We start from the raw sequence: 27322 nt of genomic DNA on the forward strand, positions 1-27322 counted from the left end.
CTCAACCCCGCATTATGACCTCACAGGTTAGTAATGTCAGCCTTTCATCTTTTATGGCTATCATTTTAGTGTGAGGATTGCAACATCCCTCTAGGATGAAGAGCTGTTTGACACTGGAACAGACTTTTTCAAAAGGTGGTGCTCTCTCCTTCATTGGAGGCAGTGGAGTGCAGTAAAATTTATGGGAGTATCGCACCTCCCTAAGCCAGCCAAGAGCTTCCCAAGCTTTGGGAAAGAGGTGCCAGAGAACACTTAAGGGACTTAGTCCCCTAGTCCACTACCTGGAGGTTATTAAAGAGCAGTTGGATGACCATCGGTCAGGGATTCTTTAGCTGTAATTCCTGAATTGCAGGAAGTTGATGACCTTTGGGGTCCCTTCCAACCTTTCAATTCTATGCGTCTATGAGGAAAGCTTGGATATCACTGTCCCTTAGCAAAAATACCAACCCAAGTTATATGAATCTCTAGACCATGGGTAGGCAAACTAAGGCCTGGGGGCCAGATCCAGCCCAATTGCCTTCTAAATCCGGCCCGTGGATGGTCTGGGAATCAGTGTGTTTTTACATGAGTAGAATGTGTTCTTTTATTTAAAATGCATCTCTGGGTTATTTGTGGGGCATAGGATTTCGTTCATTCCCCCCAAAAATATAGTCCGGCCCCCCACAAAGTCTGAGAGACAGTGGACCGGCCCCCTGCTGAAAAAGTTTGCTGACCCCTGCTCTAGACCTTCCAAAAAGGAATTAGCCATGTCTATCAAACAATGCAGGAATTGCATTCAGGTTTCAAAAAACACCCACACCAAAGCCAAAAGGTGTTCTTAGCATCACTCAAGAATCCATAATGTGCTCTCTCTTTGAATCCTAAATAGCTGCAGTGAATTTTGCTGGAATCATCTCTTCATTACATTGCATTGTGTTCCTTTTGTGATGCTACTATAGGCCTTGAAAAAAATTGGCTATATGTTGCCAGCTTCCTAACATACTGTACTAAATATTGCAAAATTTATGAATGCTAAGATGATGTCGGACTTAAAAATAATATGGCATTAGTGATAAAGTTATAAGGAATATGTAAAAATGAATTAAAAAGGGAAGAAAGATTGGAGATATAATATGCTAAGCTATATAATTAATAATGAGAATTGAAAGAGGGTAAGGATTTGCTGAATTTGATTGGGTAAATGGGAACGCAAAAAAGGGAGGTGTGAGGAAGTCAAGAACCAAGGTTAAACAAGTATAAAGCTAAAAATTGGATCTTTTCTTTTTCATGTTCTTCTATTATCTTTTTTGCTGTTTTATTGTATATTTTTTGTTTATTTTCTGTCTATTTTTGCTTTGTCTGTTTTTTCTTTTTATGATGGATGTATTTATGTGTTTTTTTTGTAAAACCTTAATAAATATATTTTTTTAAAAAAATACTGTACTAGAAAAAATCAGTCCCCATTAGAACTTGATTAAGAAAGCACAGTATGCCCACAGTAATTAACAGCTTGAAGGTATCTTGATTGAGGCATAATGAATGTACACAATAGCACTCCCTTGTTCACCTCAATTGGAGAGTGATATTGAAACCAGGATTGGGGGTGGGGGGGATGCTTTGGCTAGCCTTAGTCCAGTAGCATTTTTTCTTTTCCTGTACTTCTCTATTCTGCCCCCCACCAGTGGGCACAGACATGTGGGTCTCCAGATTCAGAGGTAGCATGTCATGCATCATTGGTGGGTAGGAAGTGCTGTTCAAGGAAAATAAAGTTCAAAACCCAGCCTTTTCGGCTAGTTTTATACTAATTTGGATCAGGGCTTAATTTTGCAGCCAACATCACTGTATATAATAAAGATTTATAACCTGTGTCTTTATGGATTTTATTGGACTCCAGCTCCCCTCAGGCCCAGCCATCATGGCCTGCGGTCAGGCACAATGGGAATTAGGTCATTCATCCCTTGTACCTGGGGGTGGCTGCCTGATCTTAGGGCAGTCAGTACAAAGCTAGCAACAGCATTAACAGTCTGATTCCTAACCCACCCCCCAAATTATGCAAATTGAGCCTTAGAAACAACACAGGAGACAGGTGGATTCAGCTAACTTTATTAACTGTAAAACTAAATTAAAAAAAAAAAAAAAACACCACCCAGTTCCCATGACAGGGCAAGGGACCTTTCAAAGTTCTATGAAGTCATGGATATTTGCTTTAGGAAGTTAAATTCAAAGTCTTGGTTTAATCTTTGTGGCTGTTACCCCAACCCCCAACCCCAATTTTTGTATTTTTTATTTTTTTTTTTACAAAACCAGCTTGTGCAGATCTTTAGATGAATTTAGCATTAAGACTGAGGAGCAAACAAACAAATAAAAACAGCCTGTCTTTCCCCCCTGTTTTCCTGCAAACTTATTTTATTCAATCTGCATGTATCTACAACCCAGCTAGTTGAAATCAAATATTTAGTGTTCATTAGAGCTGTTTCACAGCAGCAAAATATTACGTTAGAGAAATTCAAATTGCTAGACATAAGAAAATGGTACATACAATCGGACAGCAGTCTAAATGTTTTTAATATTGACATTCAAATATATCTGCATTGTGCTGAAGGTTTAAGAACATGAACATTTGATCTGAAAAGGATGATCCAATAATGGGTTATGCCATTTGAAATCAAAGGATCTGAAGGTTATGTTCCCAGTTATTTATTATGGATGGTGCAACTTGGAACGAACAGCGCCTGCAGAGCTCTCACAAGGCTCCCATTCACTTTCAGGAGGCTTGTGCAGGAGAAGTGCTTGGCGTCTCTCCCCAACACAAGTATACAGCAGCTTTTTCCCCTAATTAAGGAATGTCTTAAAAACACAATAATCTCCTTTTTGATCTTTATACATTTAGAACTAAAATACATGATTAAATTAAGGACTCTGAGGTTAGTATTGAGTGAAATCATACTCTGAATAAGCCTGACTCTATGTAAAAAAAAACCAAAACAAAAAAAACCACACAATTCTATTTTCTAAAGCAGATAATCTTGCCTGCAAGTTTGGAGAGGTCACTAAGCCCATAACATGTGCAAAGAAATGCAATACAAGGAACCATGCAAAATGTACAGGAAAATGTGTTAAGATTAGGGAAAACTGTACGGTCTAAACAAACAAAAGAAAAGCTTTATAAATACACTGAACTGTAGGTTTAGCATTAGGTATACCATAGAGCAGACAAACAGCACTCTAGCAGGTTCAAATGCTTCCAACATCTGCACAGGTAAGTCATGCCATCTTTGGTTGACTGCAGTACCAGGAAGGATGAGCGTGAAGGAGGAGAGCAAGAGGTTTTAGGCAAAAGGGTGTCAACTTTCGCTTGGCAGCTGAGCCTCAATGTCCACTCTGCAAATGGGGCACTTCTTGTTTGTGATCAACCACTGATCTACACACACTTGATGGAAGAGATGCATACATGGAAGACGCCTATGAACAAGAAAAATGGAAGGAGAGAGGTCAGCACTTCACAGGCAAGAATGGCTACCTGAAAACATACATGATAAAAAAGGTCCTCCATTAAAAACAACAACCCTACTTTATTTTATCTCACATTTTAACATACTGATTAGGAGATCTGACTGTCAGCAAGGCTGTGGCATTTCTTTCCAACATGATGGGCCTTGTATCATAGGGCACCTATATTTTATAAAAGGATCCTTAGTGCATAGTGCACCATCTAGTTTCTGAGTCTCTACTTGGGCCTTGCAAGCTTCTCTCTGCAACCATGAAAGTCAGAACTTTTTCCCCAAAAAGGTTTGCAATTCCCTGGGTATTATATATGGTGATCTGAGGATGTACTAAAAGCACACGGCCACAATAACGCTAGCACCCCAAACACACTAAATTAGATGGTTCAAGATGCTGAACTGAAACAATACAGCAGAGCTTGTCCTAAGGTCTGTCAGTGCAGAAGAGTTGACACTGTCTGTGGCAAGGAAAAACTGTCACTGACAAAAGGAGATGTAGGGGATTTTCTTTTTATCAATAGCAGAAGTATGCAGAAGTATGCAGTCTTGAAGATGGCCAAAGGCATGGGTGAGCCATGCCCACCCCTTCCTACTAAGCACTGCTCTAATCACATGCAGTGCACACACCCTAGTTCTGACATAATCCTGGCAGCGGCAGTGCAGGCATGCATTGGCTTCCAAGCATGGGAAAAACACAAAGGAAGTCGCCTTAAACCAAGTCATACCACTGGTCCGTCTAGCTCAGTACTGCCTACACTGTCTGGCAGCAGCTCTCCAGGGTTTCAGGCAGGGGTCTCTCCCAGCTTTACCACCTGGGACCTTTTGCAAAGCAGGTGCTCTACCGCTGAGTTATGGCCTGTCCACATCATGTTTAAGAAGTGTTTAAACATGTATGATTCCAGGTGAAGCACTACAGCAAGGAAGAGCTTTTCAACAACACTCAATGTGAAGGTGGCTACATGAAACTCAGCCTTTTCTCAGTTTTTGGACTACTATAGTGTTAAATGTTATTTTTCTGTTTTAAGTGTGTTTTGATGATATGTTCCTTCTTATTGAAACATTATAAATATTTCAGTTTTTTCACTTCAGGCCCTATAAATGTCAAAAGGGCAATACGCTACAGTCCTGTTAACTGATGACCTCTAAAAATCCTGTTAGCAGTATTTTCTGATGACAGTTCATTATGGCACTTCCAGTGTACTGATGACAACTAACTGGGACTGGAACAGACTGAATTTCCAAATGCATCTAGTAACCCTCAATTTTGAGAAATATAACATTTCTAAAATGGTTTTTAGAACGCCAGGGATTTGGTCCTGGCTTGGGGTTTTGTTTTGTTTTTAGTTATTTACCTGACATCTTCACCTTCCTCTAATATAGATAAACAAATGGTACATTTTTCCTCTGTATCTTCCTCAGTTCCTTCCTCCCCATCTTGTTTGCAGTGCAGTTTCCTCTGTGAGAACCAATCAGTTGTTACCTTATTAGCAGAGATGACATTATTGGCAAACTGAGTAAGATCTGTTTTATGCACATTTATCAGTTCTGTTATGACTGCATTGGAAGTACACACATGAAGGTTTTAACAAAATGCAACAAGCAGGCTAAGCAACCCATCCATTTCTAGCCTCCCCACAATCATTTTAACAACATATTAAACTTCAGTGATTAAATTGGCATAGACATTTGCAACAACCTTAACAAGTTAAGAAAGCTAAAGAATCTAAAATTAAAGGGAAAGCAGTCCTGGACAACATTACATTAGAAAACTAAACCAATAGTGATGATGATGTCTGGGGCGCCAATCCTAAAATATGCTTTGGTGTATAATCCTGGAAAAATAGTGCAACAAGCTGGCACAAACTCATGTGGTGCAATAGGCAGGCCTGATAATTGGGCTGAAAAGCTGAGATTTCAGATCAGCTGACATTGGTGGCTTTAGGCAACTCTTATTCCCCAACTCAATTTCAGCACTATAATATAAACTAAAACTCCACTGATAGGATTGCTGAGATTGAAATTACTACAAATCACTTTTGCATGCTACACGATCAGCAGACTTGTATTACATGTCTGTTTTTGTGGCTCTACCTTTTGGGTGATCAAATGTCCCTACAAATACAAAGAGCACATCAGGGGAAAGGAGAGGTTGGACTTTCCTGACATGCTAGTTTGTATGTGTTGACATTTGATGGAACTTGTCCCTCTCACCTATTTATTAACAATTCTGAACTTTTAAAAGATAAAACAATGTAAGGCTGTGGATTGAGTAAGAACTGCATTTTCAGCTCCTTAAGGAGAAGCATCCAGTAGCAGTCCTAGGCCAGCTACACTTACAAAACATGTCATTTGTCACTTTCTATAAAAGAGCAATCTAGTCACGATCTGAGGAGTACATTCTTAAAAGGGTGTGTGTTCTATTTTCTATTATTTACAGATAGGTAAATAAGAATTTGTGGAACTAATATTTGCAAGTTTAGTTGTCCAAAATGTATTCCCACCCCTCCACATGGCCTTAAAACAGCCCCTAAGACATGCTCACCTTCTTGTATTTGTGTGGATATGTGCACCTTTCAATTGTCCCTTGCGAAGCTCCACGATTCACATTTCCTAAACGTTCTTCCAGATGAATTAATTCCTGGAATCAAGGAGGAACCGAGAGAATTCAATATCTTGGTCCTCTCACTTAATCATTTATTCATTCTTCAAATGGCAAAGCAGTTGTCTCAACTACTTAATTTACATGCATGTTATTTGGAAAGTAGTATGTAAGCAGTTTTCTATTTCTGATCTCCTCTAATACCACAGGGGTCCTGTCAATCATCAGCCCCTCTTGCTGCGAATGGCTTACCTGCTCTGATGTCATAAAGAGGCTCAGCATGAGGTGGTTTAGTGCTTAAGGGGGTTCTTGAGTCCCAACATGGATAGGGAACCTGTAACTCTCCAGATGTTGATGGACTCCAACTCCTCTCAGCCCCAGCCAGCATGGCCAATGGTCAGGTATGCTGGGAGTTGTAGTCCAGCAATATCTGTGGAGGGCACAGGTTCCCCATCATTGCCTTAAGACTCTGCAATCCAAGGTCTGCAAATAACCTTCATGAAACAGACCCCCTCAATCCCCTTGTCAGGGCTCCACAGGCTTTTGGAAGATACCTAGTTGGTTCAAATAATGCCAGCTCAGCTTGCTGGTGAGCAGTCGGCTTTACTCTTGTGCTTATGCACAGGATGGTTTGTTGCATGTTTAATAATGATGGTAGGATGACAATAAAATGCACTGAAAAGGCTGCACTTCCTGATTCTACAACAAGAAGAGCACCAAAGCTTTTGGCTGAAACACAGTAATCAGTTTTTGGCCCCAAGAACACAACTTAAATTGAAAGCACTTCCTGAACATGTTTCCAATGTACTAGAATAGTCTTCCCCAACCTGGCGCCCACAGGATGTTTTGGACTGCAACTCCCATGAGCCCCAGAATCATACAGCCGTGCTAGCTGGGGCTGATGGGAGTTGTAGCCCACAACATCCAGAGGGCAACTACGCTGGGAAAGACTGAACTAGAACATTAAGAGTTCATTAACTCTCTGCATCCGATGTCTTAATTTCTCTGATGTGCATAACAAACTTCAGCTGCAAACGTGGCCCAGCTTCACTTAAGCAAGAGGATTGACAGTTTAACGCCAACTGTCCTCCTCTTCAGCAAGCCACCTCAAGCAGTACCGCATCCTCTCAACATAAACATTTATTGCAGTACATAGTCCATTAACTGCCACCTACTGCTGCATAATAGTAATAAAAAGTATTCTATGCTTTTTAAACACCAGCCTTGTTCCCAAGGCATAATTAAAAGGCCAGAGGTCATTAAAAAAATATAATCTAAAACCAGATTAGTTTACATTTAACTTTGCAATGTACCCCTCCCCCGTGTCCCCTCAAGCAAAAATCCTGCCACATAGCCAGGTTTATTCTATTACAAACCTCAAAATTGCCCCTGAAAGGGCCTCTGAATGAAGTTCCATCCAATCCCGATGAAATGTAACGAATGTGAGGGTAGCCCGCCATGTCAGGAACCTATTCAAATAGCAGAATGGAGTTAAATCTAATTGCAGAACAGTTTCGAGTATTTTACTGTCCATGTTGCAAAAATACAGAACCCTGCTGCTTTGATTCTCATCAGCAATTGACAGAATCCTGGAAGATGGTGACTCTGCCATCCCTTCTCTTTTTGTAAGGGCTCCTAGAAACAAACTCTTTCAAAGGAGGAAACTATTCTGAACATGGTCTGAACTGGTCCAGAGGATGACTTGTTTTCACCCAACCAAGACTTAAGGTGTGAGTATTTCAGAAACATTTTGGCAAATCTAACATGATGATGGTTATTATAACAAAACTTGCAAGTTATCTAAGAACAAGTCAAGGTAGTTCCTTAGCTAGCCAGCTTCATGCATTGTTCGCATATAATTCAAATAGGCATATACCTTAGGGTCTTAAAAGGGCAGGGACTCCTTCCAACAATGATACAACACTTAGAATAAACTGCAGTTTGAACTGACTGTTGGTGCGTGCCTCCACATACGCAACCTCACCATGTTATTTCAGAACCTACACACCTACACACACACACCTACACACCTACACACCTACACACACACACACCTACACACACACACACTGTTAGAAATTCCAACACTTTTTTATGGAAAGGTGAGAACAAAAAACAAACCCCAAAGGGAACACAGCAAGTCCCTTCAACAGAGAAATCCCAATCTGCACTGTAAAGTCAGTAAGAATGCAGCAAGCAACCCCACTTTCCAAGAATGCTGGCCTAACATTTGTGGAGCAGTATTCACCAGCCTGGTACTTTCCAGATGTTTTGGGCATACTGGCTGGGCTGATAAAATATATAGTCCAAAACATATTGAGCGGCAGCAGGCTGCTAATGGTGAAGGCTGCTTTTGCAACATTGCTGGCTCCAGAATATCATGTCCCCTAAAAGGCCACAGAGATCTCGAGTTAAAGTCATCCCACCAAGCAAAGCAAAAATGAAACAGCAGACATTCCAGTATCCCTTCATGCCTAAAGCAAGGAAGTAGTCAAAAGAACTATAGGTTCAGAGTTTTCACCACAGCTAGATGCCTATCAGACGGATTCCACATTCTGCACTTCCTCACAAGTTCAAGCAAACCCCAGGTCCTCAGATCCTTTAATTATTGAATTAAGATGCAATAGAGGTCACTGGATAGGAAAGTGGGGACTAAATCTTTAAAACAGTAAATGCTCAAATCAGGATGATTTTCTGTCCTTCCAATGACCTGGAACTAACCTTAGCAGAAATGATGCCTTCCCACCTGGCTGACTAACTAGAGCACTTCTAGGCTACTCGTATGCATAGTAAAGAAAGCCAGAAGAACTGCCTGACAGTAAGAGCTGTTCAACAGTGGAATTTGCTGCCAAGGAGTGTGGTGGAGTCTCCTTCTCTGGAGGTCTTTAAGCAGAGGCTTGACAACCATATGTCAGGAGTGCTCTGATGGTGTTTCCTGCTTGGCAGGGGGTTGGACTCGATGGCCCTTGTGGTCTCTTCCGACTCTATGATTCTATGAACTCACAAATCCAGAAATTTCCTGGAGACCAGCCATAACCGGTGCAACTCTACCTACACAGACCATCCTTCAGGACTTTGTAAGAAAGGCACAAATAAAAGCTTTAATTCCTTTGTCAACCATCATCTCATCACACCTCTTTTGCTTTTCCAACAGAAATTTTCTAACGATTTCGTTTAGGTAAGTGGTAGTCTCTGACATTGACAAGCTGCACAGGGTCAATGATAGTGATGCATAAGCCACTTGCACAGTTACGCTAAGTGCTGTACGACATTCACGACATTCTCTGCAAACCGGGATGAAGAACCTGTGGCCCTCTAGATGTTACTACATTACAACTCCCATCATCCCTGACCACTGGTCATGCTAGCTGGGTTGAGGGATGTTGGGAGTCCAACAACATGGGGCCATAAGCTCCTGTTGTAAGAGAACCTGACAATCCAGGTGCTATCATTTTAACTAGCATTTCATCTAGCACATGAAGAAGAAAAGCCAGCGACATGTGTCATCTTGTGAACCAGAATCGCAGAACGTGGATTGTGGTACTACAAGCAAAAATTTCCTTTCTAATTCAGGAGCCTAAGCAGTCAAGTAATGCCACTGGAAAAAGTTATTCAGGTACAAAGCTAGGCAACAACTGCCAGAATTCATCAAAAGTGGTCTCTTCCTTTTGCATAAACTGTCTTTTTATTCTGGAGTCTGTGATCAATCTCAGATTCTGCCAAATTGCACATAAAAATTGCGGGCAGACCAGCAGCAAATAACCATCCTTGCTTCCAATATGCCCTTCCTGTAATCTCAAACCCCAATATTTGTATTAAAATAGAGGGGGTGCTAGAATTCAAAACTACTTCCACCAACCACATCAAATGTGAAATTAAACAGTAGCAAAAGTAACTAGAAGATAATCCTCTTAGCACTTTCCAGTTAAACAAGGAGTGCTGTAACTTAGCCTTGCAAAGTGAGTTATAAACTAAGCAACAGCAACAACAAAATCAGATGCAGAGTGTCAATGTACTACTGGCTAATTTAATTTGGGTTATATTCTGATTTCCAAGTGAGAAATGTGGGCGAATTAAACCCAATACAAGACGCTGCCAGTTAGGACAGAGATGCAGAACAGATGCTGCGGGACTAGAACTCCTGCCATCCCATGCTGGCTGGGGTTGATAGGAGTTGGGAGTCCAACAACATATGGAGAACAACAGGTTTCCCAACCCTGGGTTAGGAAGCCCACCTTTTTCTTTTTTCACAAAAATCTTTGTATAAGTCAGTGTTCCCAAGAACATAATTTCAAATGAAATAGAAGCAGGGACCACCTGCCATGGACTCTGTGACACAATCCTCACTCTTTTCAGAAGGGAGGAGCTGCGCCCAGTGGCTGTTGTGCAGCAGCAAATATCAAATACTGGCAGTGGCTTCAGAGCTGTTCTCCTTACCATTAAAGGAAGAGCACCTATTTGCAAGTGGTGAAGTCGAGGAGGTGCGTGGTAGTGAGCCAAGTGAGGATGCAGCGGGCCTGGTGGGTAGGTAGCTGCAGTCACTCCTGCTTCGATTCCCAGCTCCCTATTGGGGGAAGGAGAGAGTTCACTTTTAGTCAGGCTAGTTCCTGTCTTCTAGGCAGTGAAGGCAGCAACACCTTCCTTATTCAGGGAATGAAATTATTTCACAGCAGCAATAACTTTGACTCATGCAGTTTTCTGGAGATACTGTACATAAACATTGGAACTAGGAGTTCTGTGTTGATTATCTGTTTATTTCTAGGCCTGGATCAAAATACCTGTTTTCATTCAGGTTTGTTAGATGCTTTCTAAAGCAAAGCCTTCTCAAGGAGGCTTTCATAAAACGTAAATGAAACATACCAGCCTTTCCCTACTTGGTGCTGTTGGAAGCTGTTGTCCAAAACACGTGAAGGGGCTGAGAAAGGCTGCAATATGCAATATGCCTACTCATAAAATACAATTACTAATTTACCAAACAACCATTGTGTAATGCAATATAACCCCTGCACAGACAAAAACAATAAAACAAAAACAAAATTAGTAGCACAAGACTTGTAGCACACTTGTGAGGATAAAATGAGAAATCTCTCACAGTTGCTTTGAGAAAAAATAGGACACAGATGCAATAGATTAAAAACAAAGCCCGTTTAAGGAGGAACTCAAAAACAACTCAAAGAAGCATCTGCAGCCTTTACAAAAAGAACTGATCTACAATAAACTAAGAATTTATTCTTGATCAGTTGTCTTTGCAAGTATGATGAACAGGGACGCTTTGCTATAACTTCTAAAAGCAAAGGTTGCTATGACATGCTTTGCTGATGTAAATCAAGAGAAGGTAAGAGCTTACTAACCAGGCAGATCTCTCTGGTGCTTGACGTGGGTGGGAAGACATTGTCTGTGGTACATGAATGTGATGTCCATGGCCATAGTTGGGATGCATCCGGTGAGGATGTGGCGGTGGTCGTTCATGTGCTCTCCTGGGGGGGGGGAGCAGGAGTATTGAAACCTTAGGAATGCAAAGCTTTTCTCTTTTGTATATTACCTCACACTGCAGCCTAAGGGTGATAGGTTTCTCGGCTTCCATTTCTGAGCAGCCTGCTTTATTCACAATCTTCCCCACCCTGTCTCAACCAAAGTTCAATCTGGTGAAGGCGAGGAGAGAGATTCCTCACTGAGAAGTACATGGCTAGTGGGGGGGGAAGATGCTTGTGGACAAATAGTCCTTTGATGTTTGTTTTTGATTCCCCCCCCCCCTTTAACAAGTTTTTAACTTTCTATAATTTTATTGTCTGGTTTTATGTTTATATTGTTGTAAACTGCTGACATATATTTTATTATACAGTGATACAGAATAGTTTAAATAAATAAGTGTGAGAAAGGCTGTATACAGTGGTACCTCGGGTTAAGAACTTAATTCGTTCTGGAGGTCTGTTCTTAACCTGAAACTGTTCTTAACCTGAAGCACCATTTTAGCTAACGGGGCCTCCCACTGCCGCTGTGCCACCGGAGCACAATTTCTGTTCTCATCCTGAAGCAAAGTTCTTAACCCAAGGTACTATTTCTGGGTTAGCGGAGTCTGTAACCTGAAGCGTACGAAACCCGAGGTACCACTGTACATGCTTGACACAGGATATTTTTACTATATAAAAATGGCATATTTCTAAAATGATTCAGATGTATTGAACTTCTAGACTTTCGGTGGCCTTTGCCTATTTCCCATTTCCTAATAACTAAGCCTCAGTTACTCGAGCTTTTTAATGAATATCAAGTGAAAAGCCCTATCTCAATTAGCATTCCTTTTTAAAATCCAGAAACTGGATGGAGTTGCTGTGATGTAATTATTCAAAATGACAGAGGCTGACATTTCAATTAATAGCAGTTCCATTACAGCTAAACATTTGAGTGCAGATGATAGGTTCCTGTTCTTAATGAGATTTGCTCCCAAGTAGAAGTGAGTCAACTATTTACATCCATTCATGTCTTGAGCTTTCTGCTCAAATTAGAGCCCAGGGAGAAGGAGAAGGATGGTGCAGCTTTTAGACCTTGCTGTCCTTACATCACAGCAAATACCAGTTAACCTCCCCCACTCCCCAATCCTTTCTCCTGAGTTTCCTAAGAGTCAGTGTAGTGTCCTGATTATAGCACTGGCCTAAGGTTGAGGAGACACTGGTCCAACTTGTCGCTCAGCCATAAATCCACTGGATGACCCTGGGCCAATCAACCACTAGCTGCACAGTCTCATTCACAGGTTGTTGTGAGGAAAAAAATGGGTGGGGAGAGAAGCAGGTCTACCAACCTGAGATCATAGGAAGATGGCATTAAAAGAAAAAGGTAACTAGTTTACTGTCAGCTGCTGTTCAGAGGCAGACTTACAGCTCCTTAGTTACCTCTTGGCAATTGCAACTAAGTGGGTGAACAGTCTTCCTCAACCTGGTGCCCCCCAGAAGCTTTGGACGACAGCGTGGGGAATCTTTGGCCTGCCAGATGTTGCTGAACTACAAATCCAATCAGCCCCAGCGAGCATAGCCAATGACCAAGAATGATGTGAGTTGTAGCTCAGTAAAATCTGGAGGGCTCAAACTTTCCCTGCTGTCAGCCTCTAACCAGCACAGCTGATAAGAGCTGCTGCAGTCCCAAGCATCTGGAGGGTGCCAAGCTGCGGAATGCAGAGAAAAAAGATCAGGTGATCTGCCTGTATTCTAAAGGATTCAGAAAGAACCCTCATTGAAGCTGTTCTGGGTATAAGCTTTCTTATATCTGAAGAAGTGTGCATGCACACGAAAAGCTTATACCCAGAACAACCTTACCGTATTTTTTGCTCTATAAGACTCACTTTTTCCCTCCTAAAAAGTAAGGGGAAGTGTGTGTGCATCTTATGGAGCGAATGCAGGTTGCGCGGCTATCCCAGAAGCCAGAACAGCAAGAGGGATTGCTGCTTTCACTGCGCAGCGATCCCTCTTGCTGTTCTGGCTTCTGAGATTCTGAATATTTTTTTTCTTGTTTTCCTCCTCCAAAAACTAGGTGCGTCTTGTGGTCTGGTGCATCTTATAGAGCGAAAAATATGGTAGTTGGTCTCCAAGGTGCTACTGGACCATTTTTTATTTATTTCCTCATTGAAGCTGACACTCCTCTATGCCACTATCCACCGCTAGGTGGCAGCAGCCACTGCCCTGTTCCTCCTCCAGGCTAAAGCCTGACTTACGTTGGGTGCTGCATCATTCTTCTCCTTTGGACCTCCATCCTCTGGATCACCTCGTGAGGATGCAGCCTTTGGGCCGGAGATGCCGTGGCAGGGATGTGATGGGAGATAGACTGGTGGGTGGCTGGGAGGGGCTGGGGGATTGGGGCAGCAGCGTTGGCCAACGGGTGTGGGGGCGGCGGGGGTGGGACAGGGTGGGAAGAGGCATGCGAGGATATGGAAGGGTGGAAGGGGTGGACGGGGTGAGGGATGACATAGTCCACTTGCGAAGTGGGTTGTGGCGGCTGAGGGGGGACAGGGGGAGGGGGGTTTCCATGGGAATGGGGACATGCAGCAGCTTGATGATGAAGCGGCCGAGTCAAAGAGGCATCTGGAAAGGGGTAGCAGAGAACAACAAACCCGGTTAGTTCATTACAACTGTCTGCCTAACTATGATCATCTGCTGCTCTTGACAGCACCCCCCCCAAAAAAAAAAAATCAGATGCCCATGGCAGACACTTCGCTTTACCCTGCCACAAGGTAAAGCGGCACCACTCAAGTAGGGTGAGCATCCTGCCAACTGCACCACTTTGCAGAGACCCTGCCAGCTGCCAATATGAAGCAGGGTATGCTTGGGGGGCCTCCCCCGCCCAACTCATATACAGACTGCAGTCATTCTTACATGACATATAATGCCGGCAGGATGCCAGAGAAGCCTGGGGTGGCGGCTGAGGCTGGGGCTGGGCAACCATGTTCGCACTGTATCCATCTATGGCAATGGGCTGGCTGGGAGTAGCACCCGCCTGGTGCCCGTATATGGCTGTTCGGGAAGAGGCTCCTGGACAGCAGGGGTCAAAGGCTGATGCTCCGTGGAAAGAGCTGCTTCCGTGGTTCCTTATGCCATTGTTGCTCAAGTCCACTGGGAGTGCCTGCTGCAAGGAGGGAGAGCAAAACAAAAGATTATTTGAATATTCGTGGAACTGTGACCAAAAGGCTGCTATAGGACAAGTCGCACAAAAACACATATGCACAATGCTGTCCATTAGCAAAAGACTAAATAAGCTTTTGTCTCTGAATGGTATGTTTAACGTTTGCCATTAGTAAATTTAACAAGAGGGCAGCAACTAGTTTTTCACCATGAAATTGGCATCTTCCTTGTAAACCTGCTAGTTAGCAGATATAAGGAAACCCATTTGTTCTCCACAAAGAGAGGAACCCAAAGAGCTACTTTAGGATTCGGAAATAAGAAGTTCCTCCTTGGGTCCAACCAAGGGCTATATTGGCCAACATTCCAGTTCAAGTCAGGGCACACATGTAGTGCTTGGGAAAAGCCATGACTGAGGCCTGCCAGCAGCAAGAGGCATGAGGGACTTCTGAGTTTCGCTAGCCAGATATCCTAACTCCAAACTCTCCCTAATCCCATTTTCATCTCCACCAGCCTTTGCCCTCCAGATGTTTTGGGGGTAACTGGTTGAGTGCATACATTTACGTTTAAAGCCTGGGGCCCAAATATCTGAGAGAATGTATGCCCTCATATAGACCTTTCCTTGCCTTGAGACCTGCAGAGGATGCCCTGAGCAGCAGCCCTGAGGCAGCATGTAGTGCATTAGTATGTCAGAACATCAGAAAAGCCTGCCTGCTAGCTCAGGCCCAAGGCACAACTAGTCCAGCACCCAGTTCTCACAGTGGCCTCCCAGGTGCCTGGAAGAAGCACACAAGCAGAACATCAGCGCAGCAACACACTCTTCACTTGTGATTCCCAGCAACTGCTATTCAGAGGCATACTGCTTCTGACAGTTGAGGCTAGCAGCCTAGAACCCTAGAAAAAGCACTCTGCACAGCACAGCACATGGAGAAACTATTATCCATAACTCTTCACCATGACCACAGTGAAGCATTCTCAACCAAACCTGCCTGCTCATGGTACGTGGTGCCAGAACTGCTACTTGACCCTGCAGGTGCCGGCACTGGGGGAGGCCTTTCCACAGGGCAGCTGGATTCACTGAACGATGGTGAGAGAGGGACGCTTGCGTGGGGGTTGTGGTGGTGGTGATGGTGGAAATGATGGCTGTGCTGTTGAAAACAGCTGGCGTGAGGGTGCCCCAGGATGTGGTGGTTCTGCGAGGAGCCGCCGCATGGAGAATGCTGGGGGCAGCATGACGGCAGCCTTGGCATTGCAGGAGGGCCAGATTCCAGTGTTGTACTTGAGGTATTTCCTCTTGAGTCATCTTAAATTGGGAGTGAAAGAAACATGTGAGCTCAGCTGATAACATAGGTACAGTAAAAGCCAAACCTGAAAACTCTGCAGGATGTACAACTGGATTAGTCATTTGCTTATTAAAGTGAGACCACTGTGACCTGCAACAAAATGTTGCAGTGTGAAATGCTCCTGTTCACGGTACCAGTTTGTCATGCCCTGCTCCACGATACTTCCCTCCTCCACCCCTCTTGTTTTGCATGCAGAAGGTCCTAGATTCGAATTCTCAGCATCTGCAAGTAGCAGATGATGGGGAGGACCCAGAGAGCCACTGCAAGAAGAGTAGCCAGTCTTTGGCTAGACTTAGGCCAAGGTTTCAATCTCCCTGGTGTGGGATTCCTCTGTACAAGCTGCATTACAGGGCATTCTGAGGCACTCTGCACTGGGCACCAGAGAAAATTGTTATGACTCACCAGCAGCCCCTACAAACTGGATGCCCTGGAATGTGCTTCAAACTTTCCTGGGGCTGCACACTGTGAGTTTAGGTACAAGTAGTCACTCAACGTTTTCAGTAAGAAACCCCAACATTCCCAAGAACACATGCTCCCCTGCTAGGATGACAACACTGTCAAGCTCACCTCAAGAGCCTGTGGAGTCTACTATTTGCTATCCCAGTACAACAGATTGACCCCAAACTGGGTAACACTCAGATAAAAAAAATTCACCGCAACTCCCTGTAGTACACTCATGTCATCAATAAAAAAAATACAGAGGAAGGAAACACTGGCCCCAGAAATTCTTTGCCTCTCCAGCAAAGGCATACAATACATCTTCAAAGTAGTAAGCACATCAACTTTGTGGTAAGCCAGCATTTTCACCTACTGCAGAACAGTAAAAATAAAATAAAAAGTCATACCTCCTGCCGAATTCCCTGCAGCCCCACTATTGGTGAGGACAACCAAAGGCTCTGGGGCCAAGGAGGACTGGCTGTTGGAGATGCTAGAAATTACGTCAGAGACCTGCTCTGAGGTCGTGACACTAGGGCCGCCATCGGACGTGGAATTTGCAGTCTGAGATTCTACTCTAGATGAAGTTGTTGGCACAACAGTGGGCTCTGTATAAAAACGACAAACAACATAAAGAAATTTAAGCACCTGCAGCCTGTTTAAGTGGGTTATGACTAAGAACTCATTTGACACACATCTTGGGCAAACACAAGACAGACAATGTGGGGTTACTATGTGGCTGGCTGTGCCCAAACAGTACCCTTTGGTGCATAGAGCCAGTGTAACAGTGATATATTTACAGCACCAACCTCAATAGTCCCACAATTATTCATATCAGGATCAGTTTAACATTGTTGTGTCAAATGTGCCCATGGGCCGCAAAAAGGCTGGAAACCCCTGATTTATTCTGATCGCATCTGTGTTGGGTGGTAGGCCTGCAAAAGTTCAGAGTACCAACAGTAACTTCTGAGGATGCATGTATGCAAACATAGGAGTGATCCAGAGAGACTTTCCCATGTCTGAAACATCATGAAAGGCAGCCCTGAGCCTGGCCAGACCACAAAGTATCATGTCTGCACTCCCTTATGTGATGCAAGCAGCTTTTAACATGGCAATCCAAAAGTCAAGAGTTTCAATGGCCAGCTAACACATCTTGTTTCTTTTCGGAACACTAATCGGCTTCTCACTGATGGGAGGGTCAAGGCTCTGTCACTGCTGCAACCTACCATCCTCATCCACTGTGAGGTCCACTACTTCTGCTGCATTCTGTCTCAGGGGCTGAATGACTGTGGAGATTCTACTACGGTTCCGCTGCTCCTGTGGCCGTGAAGCATGCGAGTTTGAACTGTGGCCCCAGTGGGATCGAGAATGCCCAAGTGACGATCGAGACCTGGAAGCATAAAGTACAAATGCCTGAAAACTCAAAACAAAGGTTCTCTTTTTTTACCATGACAGGTCTGGTAAGATGATCACTTCTCCAATCTGTACCACCAACAGCTTCAGATAATTCAATTCAAAACTGAGTTTTGTTTTAAGTGGTATTTTGTTTTCCAGATCAATTGTGGGCCACCTTCAGTAACATGTGCTCTATTTAGGGTCCAAGGTTCAATCCCTGGCATCCCCAGGTAGTTCTGGGGGCAGGGGCAGGCGGAGGAGACTCTTGTTTGAAGCCAAACTTAATGACTGGTTTGTGTACAGCCTTGGCTACCTGTTACACCTGAAGCAGAGGTCATGGTTTACTGCTCCACAACAAGTCACAAACCCTGGCTTGGACATAATGGGAAGTCAGGACACCCTGGTTTGTTTATCCCACTCGTGCCGGGGAACAGGGAAACCAGAGTGATTAGGCACCTACATGCTACTTGTTCACATTAGAAAGTCTGGCTCCTCAAGAGAAATGTGTAACAAATTTGAAGTTTGAAATTAATTAAATAACAATAACAATAAAAAAACTTAATAATAATAAAAAAGAAAGCCCGGCTTCTCATTACATGTGACCGCTTTAGTGTGGAGACAATTCTTAGCTAGATAGCTCAGCCAGGGCAGACAACTGCCTCAAGTGGCAGGATCCATAGGGTCAGCAGATCTGGCCTCCAAGGGGCACACGGTTTACTGCCGCAGCAGTGGTTGAGGTGCACTCCTTGGAGGATGGATCTGCCTCCACTCCACAACCCACCCCCCTGCCACAGCACAGCATTTCGTGGTTCACATCAGGAGCCAAAATGTCTGGCACGAGCCCTGTGGATCAACGGTCTGAATAGAAAGCTAAGGCAGCTTTCTGTGTCCAAAAGACTCTGAACGACAGTGGCACTAACTAGTCTGTGTCAACTAATCTTGAGTTTGCATTCTCTTAAGAACGTACCATGCAATAGCACATGGGCTATCTTTGCAAAATTTTAGCCCCAAGTAGGTATAGGGGGGTCCACCACATACTGACCATGATGACCTGTCACAATCCAGTCTCATTGCCCCAAGAATATGTAAACAGATTTTCTACTGCAGTGTAGCTTTGGAGAGTATTGAATTACAGAGTGGGAGAGATTCAAAAGGACAAGGCTTAGACTGGACCTAGCTTAACTGTTAAACTGCAGGTGTGAATGCACATTACAATAAGAGTAAAAAATGGCACAAATGCTACCTTCTACATCACTCATGTACAGCTCTAATGAGCAAGTGTAGTGTCATTATACGCAAGAGCCTCAAATCTAAATTCATACTTTTATTATGTTTATATATCCTTTGATATATAGGAATGCTATTTTAACCTCATTACACAAAAATAAGAAGCCAGTGTAACAAAACTGAATACTCAAACCCTTTACTACATAGCCTATTCAGAAAAAGCATGATGTGAATCTCAAGTTTGCCAGAGCATCTTCACTACCCTTCATCCAATCAAAGATCAAATTATAGGTACCCATTTTAACAGTAATGTTAGAATGTTAAATTGAGTATTCATAACTGCATCCTTGATTGGATCAAGAGTTTTGCCAACACAGAATTAAAATTACAAAATCTGTATTAGGAAAATTAAGAAGCCAAAAGATCAGGAAACCAAAATAACTCTGACAAGGCATAGACTGCATGGCTTTAACAACAGTCAAAATACCTTCCCCCCTCTCTCCTCACTATCTAGCCTGATGGTGTGTGCTAGAAAATTCCAAAGCGTACACACTATTTTGTGATATTTTGATTGGCCTAATAAAGGTATTGCCCTGTTACCGTATTTGCAACTTTTCTTAGAGGCCAACATAAGCTACCTTGACTTTTTGAATTAAAATTAGAGCATTCTGCAAAAGATCCCAAGTACAGTGGTACTTCAGGTTACAGACTTCGCTATCCCAGAAATAGTACCTCCGGTTAAGAACTTTGCTTCAGGATGAGAACAGAAATCATGTGGCGGCAGCAGGAGGCCCCATTAGCTAAAGTGGTACCTCAGGTTAAGAACAGTTTCAGGTTAAGAACAGACCTCCAGAACGAATTAAGTTCTTAACCCGAGGTACCACTGTATACAGTCATGGGGAAAAGAAGACACCCTCTTTGAATTTTGTTTTTTTTAACATATGAGGACATAATAACATTCACTTGTTCTTTAGCAGGTTTTAAATTACCGTATTTTTCGCTCTATAACACGCACCAGACCATAACACGCACGTAGTTTTTAGAGGAGGAAAACAAGAAAAAAAAAATTCTAAACGAAATAGTGGATATATGATTTTTGTGGTTCATGCTGTGGCCACAGACATGTGATCTGACAGTGAGTTTGGAGTAGCCCAATGCAAAAATCCTGAGGATCCATGTGGATCCATGCTTTGTAACCACGGAGAAGGGAAGGAAAGGGAACCATGGATCCTCTGCTCACGACTGCAGCAGATCCCCCCCGCCACCCGCAGGCATTCGCTCCATAACACGCACAGACATTTCCCCTTACTTTCTAGGAGGAAAAAAGTGAGTGTTATGGTGCAAAAAATACGGTAGGTAAATACAACCTCAAATTAACAGCACATGACATATTACACCGTGTCATGATTTATTTAACAGAAATGAAGCAAAAATGGAGAAGGCATGTGTGAAAAACTAAGTACACCTTATGATTCACTAGCTTGTAGAACCACCTTTAGCAGCAATAAGTTGAAGTAAACATTTTCGGTATGACTTTTAGTCTCTCACATCGTTGTGGAGGAATTCTGTTCCACCCTTCTTTACATTATTGCTTCAGTTCATTGAGGTTTACTGGCACAGCACTTTTAAGGTCCCGCCGCAGCATTTCAATTAGGTTGAACTGGGCCATTGCAACACCTTGATTCTTTTCTTTTTCAGCCATTCTGTTGTATTTTTGCTGGTGTGTTTGGGATCATTGTCTTGTTTTATGACCCAATTTTGCCCAAGCTCCAATTGTTGGGCAGATGGCCTCACATTTTACTCTAGAATACTTTGGTATACTGAGGAGTTCATGGTCGACTCAATGACCGCAAGGTTTCCAGGTACTGTGGCTGCAAAACAAGCCCAAATCATCACCCCTCCACCACCGTTCTTGACAGTTGGCATGAGGTGTTTGTGCTGACATGCTGTGTAGGGTTTTTGCCAAACATGGTGCTGTGCATTATGGTCAAACATCTCCACACATCTGTCAAAAGGACACTGTTCCAGAAGTCTGGTGGTCTGTTCAGATGCAACTTTGCAAACCGAAGTGTAATATGTAATGTGTTGTTGTTCATCTGAGGTTGTATTTACCTAATTTTAAGACCTGCTAAGGAACAGGTATTGTTATTATGTCCTGATATGCAAAACCACAGAATCCAAAGAGGGTGTACTTTCTTTTTTCCATGACTATATATCAGTATTTTACAACAATGTCAATTAAGTAACCAGGTACACATTAAAGTTGCTGTTTCAGCATTTCCAAGTCTTTAGTTCATTCAATGCCTAGGTCAGAGCTTTCCAAACTTTTCATGTTTGTGACACACTTTTTAGACATGTGTCGTTTCGCGACACAGTAATTCAGTTTAACTAGCAAACCGAAGATTAAACTAACCCTTTTCCGGCCCTGGGAGGAGCGTGGGGAGCGTTCACATGACACACACTGCAGCCGACACACCAATGTGTCGTGCAGGGTGGATTTGATTTAAATCAAATCGATTTAAATCACAATTTAAATCACTAGTCAGTAAGACTTGATTTAAATTATTTTTTCACAGAAAGACTCATTCTTGCTGGTATAATCTTAATATTGACAACCAGATGAAGGTTTCATTTTTGGAATAATAAATTCTCAGAGTAGTTTTCACAGTTATATCAAAAATTACTGATTTGGTTAAACTATCAGAAATACATAGACAGATAACTATGAAATTATGGTGAGGTTTAATGTTAACTGTTTATATTTGGACAACTTTTCTGCTGCACTTTTATGGAAGGAGAAAAATAATCACTTCCTTAATAACAATTTAAACCATTTATTTAACTGAAACAATAACATTATAGCATATGTATCCATGTTTGTTAACTGATGTGGTTAAACGGTTAAAAAAACAACAACCTTAGACTGAGTTTTAGCACACATGAAAATCTTAAAACAAATCCTTATTTCCTGATGAATAGCCTTTGGACTATAATGTAACTTAAATAAAAAACTATATTTAGAAAGATTTTTCCTCCAAAAGCATTTTATTTTAAAAATCTGATTTAAATCAAAAAAATCTGATTTAAATTTTTAAAAATCCGATTTAAATTAAAAATAAAATAGTAATCATTGATTTTTATCCACCCTGGTGTTGTGACACACAGTTTGGAAAGCTCTGCCCTAGGCTGACCATGGCCTCATGCAAGTTCCTTTTGATTTCTCTCTCCTACTTTAAAACGGATTCCTACTGACCGAACCAGTAGGAAATCGGACTCCTTGATGAATCCAGTGCTTGATGAATCCGTGGACAAATGAGTGATACTCGTGCTGGGCATAAAACTGGGGTTAAAACTCCAGCTAAAACAATCTTTAATAACAAACGTGATCCCATGATTTTAGACAGGCAACAAGCTGGATATTATCTTTAATAACAAACGTGATCCCATGATTTAGACAGGCAATAAGCTGGATATTATCAGCTGTGATCAGGAATCTCTGCATGCTGAGGGAAAGGGCTTAGGGTGGCAGAATAATTTTAGACTAGGAAGGGATTGGGTTTTGTTTTTTTTAATGTACGTATTGTTAGAACTAACGGCAAAGCTCCCATCAGTTCTACTGGGTGAGGGATCCATACATTTTGAGAGTCTGAAAAGGGAGGAGACCAAGACTTTGCTTGGGTCTCTTCTCATTTGCTGAGGAGACTGAATTCAGAAGGTTTATTCATTTATCTTTGTTCAAGGCATCACGGCATCTATCAGCAGAGTTTCATCCAGGATGACACTTTAAAGCACTGCTGCAAGATGAAAGACCAAAATAATTGACAACTTGAGAACTATCTGCATATCTCTCCCTAGTACAACTACAGATTATTCCTGCAGTTAGATGGAAAGAGGCTTTCATGTGCAGCACACATAAAATAATAATATATGGTTTAATGAAGCAGGAGCAAGGAAGATGGTGAGGCCTAGAGTAAAATGAGAGAGAAAAGAAAAAAGGAACCGTGTATTAAAAGTAAACTCACATTTGTTGACTTACTTTACATTCCTATACAATGGCAGGACCAACTTTTCATAGGCCTGAGGCACAGGAAGGACCCACACTGGAAAGCTATGAAGTAATCCTATTAAATGGATTGTGTGGTAACTGGTTGCCTGTGTTGAGGCAGATATATTATGAGGTAGCTGTAAATATATTTGAGAGTAACCATAGAGCGAATAAATTGTGTTTTCAGCCTGAAGTCATGCACTGCCTTGTTTAGTAAAGCTCCATTTTGAACCCAGGATGGCAGCTAGAGAAACTCAAGACCCGGAGACATAGCAGCCAAAATTAACAAAATATTGAGGTAAATAACTGAAAGGACAAACTTATTCTGCTTCGCCAGTAGAAAGCAATGTTCTAGTTTAAAGGTAGCTGACGTAAGCAGCTGCTATAAACCATGTTAAGCCACTGGCCCACCTTGCTCAGTGGGATTTAAACTGACTGGCGGTGTCAGAGATGCCTTATCTAGAGATGCCAGGAATTAAACTTTGGGCCTTGCAAAGCAGCTGGTTCTCTGTGGAGAAACAGTTCCCCCTCCCAAATTCTTTTTTTTAAATGTTTTTTATTATGTTTTTCACAAACAAAAATAAAACAATCTTTTACAGTCATCATTTTATGTCATCTTATTTACACTGCGTATATTCATGCCCTGACTTCCTTCCCTGCTTCAGTTTTCTTAATATATATCTTCTCTTGCAGATTCTTATTCACCTTCTATAAACATCACAGGATTTATGTTAACCCTGCTAGTTTTTAAACTTCTACAGTTAATTCTTATGTATGCAACCCACTCTTCTTCAAACTTTGTCCCTTTTTGGTCTCAAGTTTTATAAGTCATTTTAGCTAATTCTGTATACTCAAAAAATTATCCTGCCATTCCATTACCGTTGGGATCTCCTGTAATTTCCACTTTTGAGCCTCCCAAATTCTATTTCTAAGGCAAAGCCTTGTTTTAACAGAATGCGTAACAGCATTCACACTACTGAACGTAAAGCGAAATCTGTACAGTATATAAATGGTCCTCACTTTCATATACAAGGTATACAAGGGCGGCTGGCTGTTTAACACTGCATTGACTCAAAATAGCAGTGACTCTGGGAGAAGGTACATGAGGGAACGAAAACTGGTCAAATCTGATTTGTCAAGTTATTGGGCATTGCATCTCATCCCACTTAGTGGCCTGTTGAGCACCGCCGACTCCACGCAAATCTTACTAGTTGGGAAGATACCCTGGTTGGAAAGAAAAGGGGTGTCTCAAGGAAGAGGCAGTTAATGGCTGGGTGGGGTATAAATAATAAAATTATTATTATTATTAGGTAGATCAGTTAGAAGAAGTCAGTTGGGGGGAGTGGTCAGCCAGTAATCAAGATGGCTGCAAAACTCAGAGTTCCTGCCCTCAAGTACATAATTTCTTTTCAAAACAGCCAATTAACTGGGAAAACTTGAAAACTTTTACCCCAGTTCAAGAAATATGCTGAGATAAAAATAAGGGGGTATAATTAACTTTCTCATGCCACGGGAACACCAAGAAGCCAGGGCAATGAGCCAGCAAAGAGAGAACATGGCGCCCGAACCAGTTAAGACAGCAGAAGCTGCGGCAGAAAAGGGCACCAATGCAGTGCTGAGAGGGGACAACATGAAGAAAAGCTTTGAAAACTGCTCACGAGAATATGGATATAAAATCAAAGCTGGAGGATTCTCAAAACAGACTTAAAGGGTTAACTTTGCAGGGGCTTTGTAGAAGGGGCAGAAAGTGACAAGATAGTGGTTTAAATTGCTAATACCTGCCTTGGAACTATCTCCAGAGGATATTGGGTGAGCCCATGGAGCCCTATCAACTCGTCCATGTGTTTCAGCCCCTCCAAGAGACATTATTATATATAATATATTTACATAGATTTTAGGAAAAAAGATATGGAGAACACTTAGGAATGTGGAAAATATAACTTTTGAAAATCAACCAATTATGGTTCTCCAGGATCTATCTCAGGACACCTTGAAAAAAGGAGAGAATTTCACCTAGTAACATCTAGATCAGGGGTAGTCAACCTTTTTATACCTACTGCCCACTAATGCATCTTTCTTGATGGTAAAAGTTCCTTACCGCCCACCAGTGCTCAATGGAAAGAGGAACCCCCTACCGCCCACCTAGAATCCTGAAACACCCATTAGTGGACGGTAGGGACCAGGTTGACAACCCCCGATCTTGATTATCAGAAGTGGGAATCAGATTATCACTGAGCGTTCACTTTCTGTCTAATATTCAACAGAGGAAATTCAGTTTTTTTGGCTGCAAACCTCTGGGAAGTAGCAGAGCTTTTGCAACTTCTGGAGTTGGAATGACTCTCTGAATTGCTAAGCTTTTTGCAACAAGAAGGCACTGTCCCAGGAGAAGAGAACCCAGTGGAGTCTAACCTATAGTAGATCTTGTAGCACAAAGATAGCACAAGGAAAAGCAAACCAGACTTCTCTACTCTCAAGCAACTAGAAAATGAACAATTAAGACCCTTCTCTGAGGTGTTAAAAATAATTTATTCAAGATGAAGCCATACAATTGGCTAGACAAAGCAGTAATTATAGCACATGTACCCCTTGAAGATAAGATCTAAGCTAATATTTAAAATGTACTCATCATGTGTACTTATGGTATGTTCTATACCCCAATGGTGCAGGAGTGCCCTCTAGTGTCTATAGAGGACACATACAGAGTTGTATTTTACTGTTTTAAGTTGAATGTTGAATTGTTTTTCAGTTGTGGGGAAGGGAGGGTGTATATACAAATAAGAAAGCAAGATGGCATCAAATAAGAAGAGTGGAAGTATAACTATGATTACCTTGAATTTAAAAGGGATGGGAGATCCAATAAAACATGTTCAACTGGCAAAATATCTTTATAATAGGTAACCAAATATAGTTTGTTTACAGGAAATACATGTGGATCAGAAAAACATCTTATTTAATCAATCTTGGGTAGGATGATTCATAGCAATAGGGTCAAATAAAAGAAGACAAGTTGTGATCTTAGTTCATTCTCAACTTAATTTTCAGGTCATTAAAATACTAAGAGATCCAAATGGTAGATCTATTGTTACAGAAGGAACCCTCAGTGGGACATGTTAGGTAACTTTGGATTCAGTTTATGTGCAGAATACTGGCCAAATGTCATTTTTACAAAAACCTGTGTCATGCCTCAATGATTTTTTCTTCTTATGATTTAATAATTGGAGGAAGATTTAAACTGGAGTGCAAGTAGCCTTTCACATAAAGACCTAACTGATTCTGCATGGGAAAAGCAATGTAAACAACAACAGTGGAGTTTAAAAAGGGCAAGGAACAACTGAAATTGTTGAGAATATTGTAAGAGTGGGGTCTATGGGATATATGGAGTGAGTGGAATCCAGTGGATACAACTCACATGTTTGTCTCCCCTGTTCATGGCTCACAATCTTTAGACTTTATATTAACCTCTGCCCTGTTTCAGAATCTCAGCTATATAACCTGGGTGCCAAATGGATCCTTAAACCAAGGTTACAATCGCCAAAACAGAATGTCTAGTTGCCATTTTAGGGCAATACGGCTCTAATTTTTCAAATGAAGGACTGTGATGGATTGTTAAACATCTGGTTAGTTCAGATTGCAACCCTGAGCTAGGTCAAGATTGAGGACAATCCACATATATATAGACATTCCTACCTCTTTTTCTTAATGGTGACATGGGCCATTGATATCATAAGAATATTCTTCACAACTGAGAGCAGGGCAGTAAAGGCAAGCTACAACAGTTAACTATAATGTTGTTCATCACTCCTTCTCAGGCTGCACAGAAAAAGCATTTTGGTTCCTGAAATCCATTCTGATTGTGCAGAATGATTGAATTATACAGTCCTGATCCAATGATCCCCAGACATGCACCTCCAGAAGGTTGGAGATGTCAGGCACCATCCTGGGGCCCAGGCAACTTCACTTGGTCACGTAGCCAACAGCTTAGTGCAAAATGCACCTGGTACCTGGCTAATTTCAAACCCTGTCTCCTTTTTAAAGGAAGTGCAGACAGCTCATATTGGTGAAATTAACATAACAGAACACACTCCAGTGAGCGCAAACTTCCTATTAATTCTGTCAGAAAATGTGACCTGTATTTGGTCTTTTAGTCCTGTCCTTAAAGGTAAAGGTAAAGGTACCCCTGCCCGTATGGGCCA

General features: G+C 42.1%; 1 protein-coding gene across 5 annotated transcripts in view; it reads right to left on the bottom strand.

Annotated features, from left to right (window-relative positions):
- Positions 1-2066: 2066 nt before the first annotated feature.
- RNF111 (ring finger protein 111) overlaps positions 2067-27322 on the bottom strand; it is a 52757-nt gene continuing 27501 nt past the window's right edge. For 2 of the 5 annotated variants that reach the window (XM_081838821.1, XM_081838825.1), the window contains 11 exons: positions 17689-17852; positions 16873-17070; positions 15674-15987; positions 14442-14691; positions 13784-14150; positions 11433-11558; positions 10519-10645; positions 7458-7550; positions 6025-6120; positions 4835-4962; positions 2067-3441 (listed from right to left, as the gene is read on the bottom strand). In XM_081838821.1, coding sequence (XP_081694947.1) covers positions 3324-3441; positions 4835-4962; positions 6025-6120; positions 7458-7550; positions 10519-10645; positions 11433-11558; positions 13784-14150; positions 14442-14691; positions 15674-15987; positions 16873-17070; positions 17689-17852 — 1981 coding nt within the window. In that variant the 3' untranslated portion in view covers positions 2067-3323. The remainder of the gene's footprint in view (positions 3442-4834; positions 4963-6024; positions 6121-7457; positions 7551-10518; positions 10646-11432; positions 11559-13783; positions 14151-14441; positions 14692-15673; positions 15988-16872; positions 17071-17688; positions 17853-27322) is intronic. The other 3 variants (XM_081838822.1, XM_081838824.1, XM_081838823.1) reach the window with 3 other exon arrangements.

The sequence above is a fragment of the Podarcis erhardii genome (assembly GCF_964252035.2).
Source record: "Podarcis erhardii genome assembly, chromosome: 14".
NCBI lineage: Eukaryota > Metazoa > Chordata > Lepidosauria > Squamata > Lacertidae > Podarcis > Podarcis erhardii.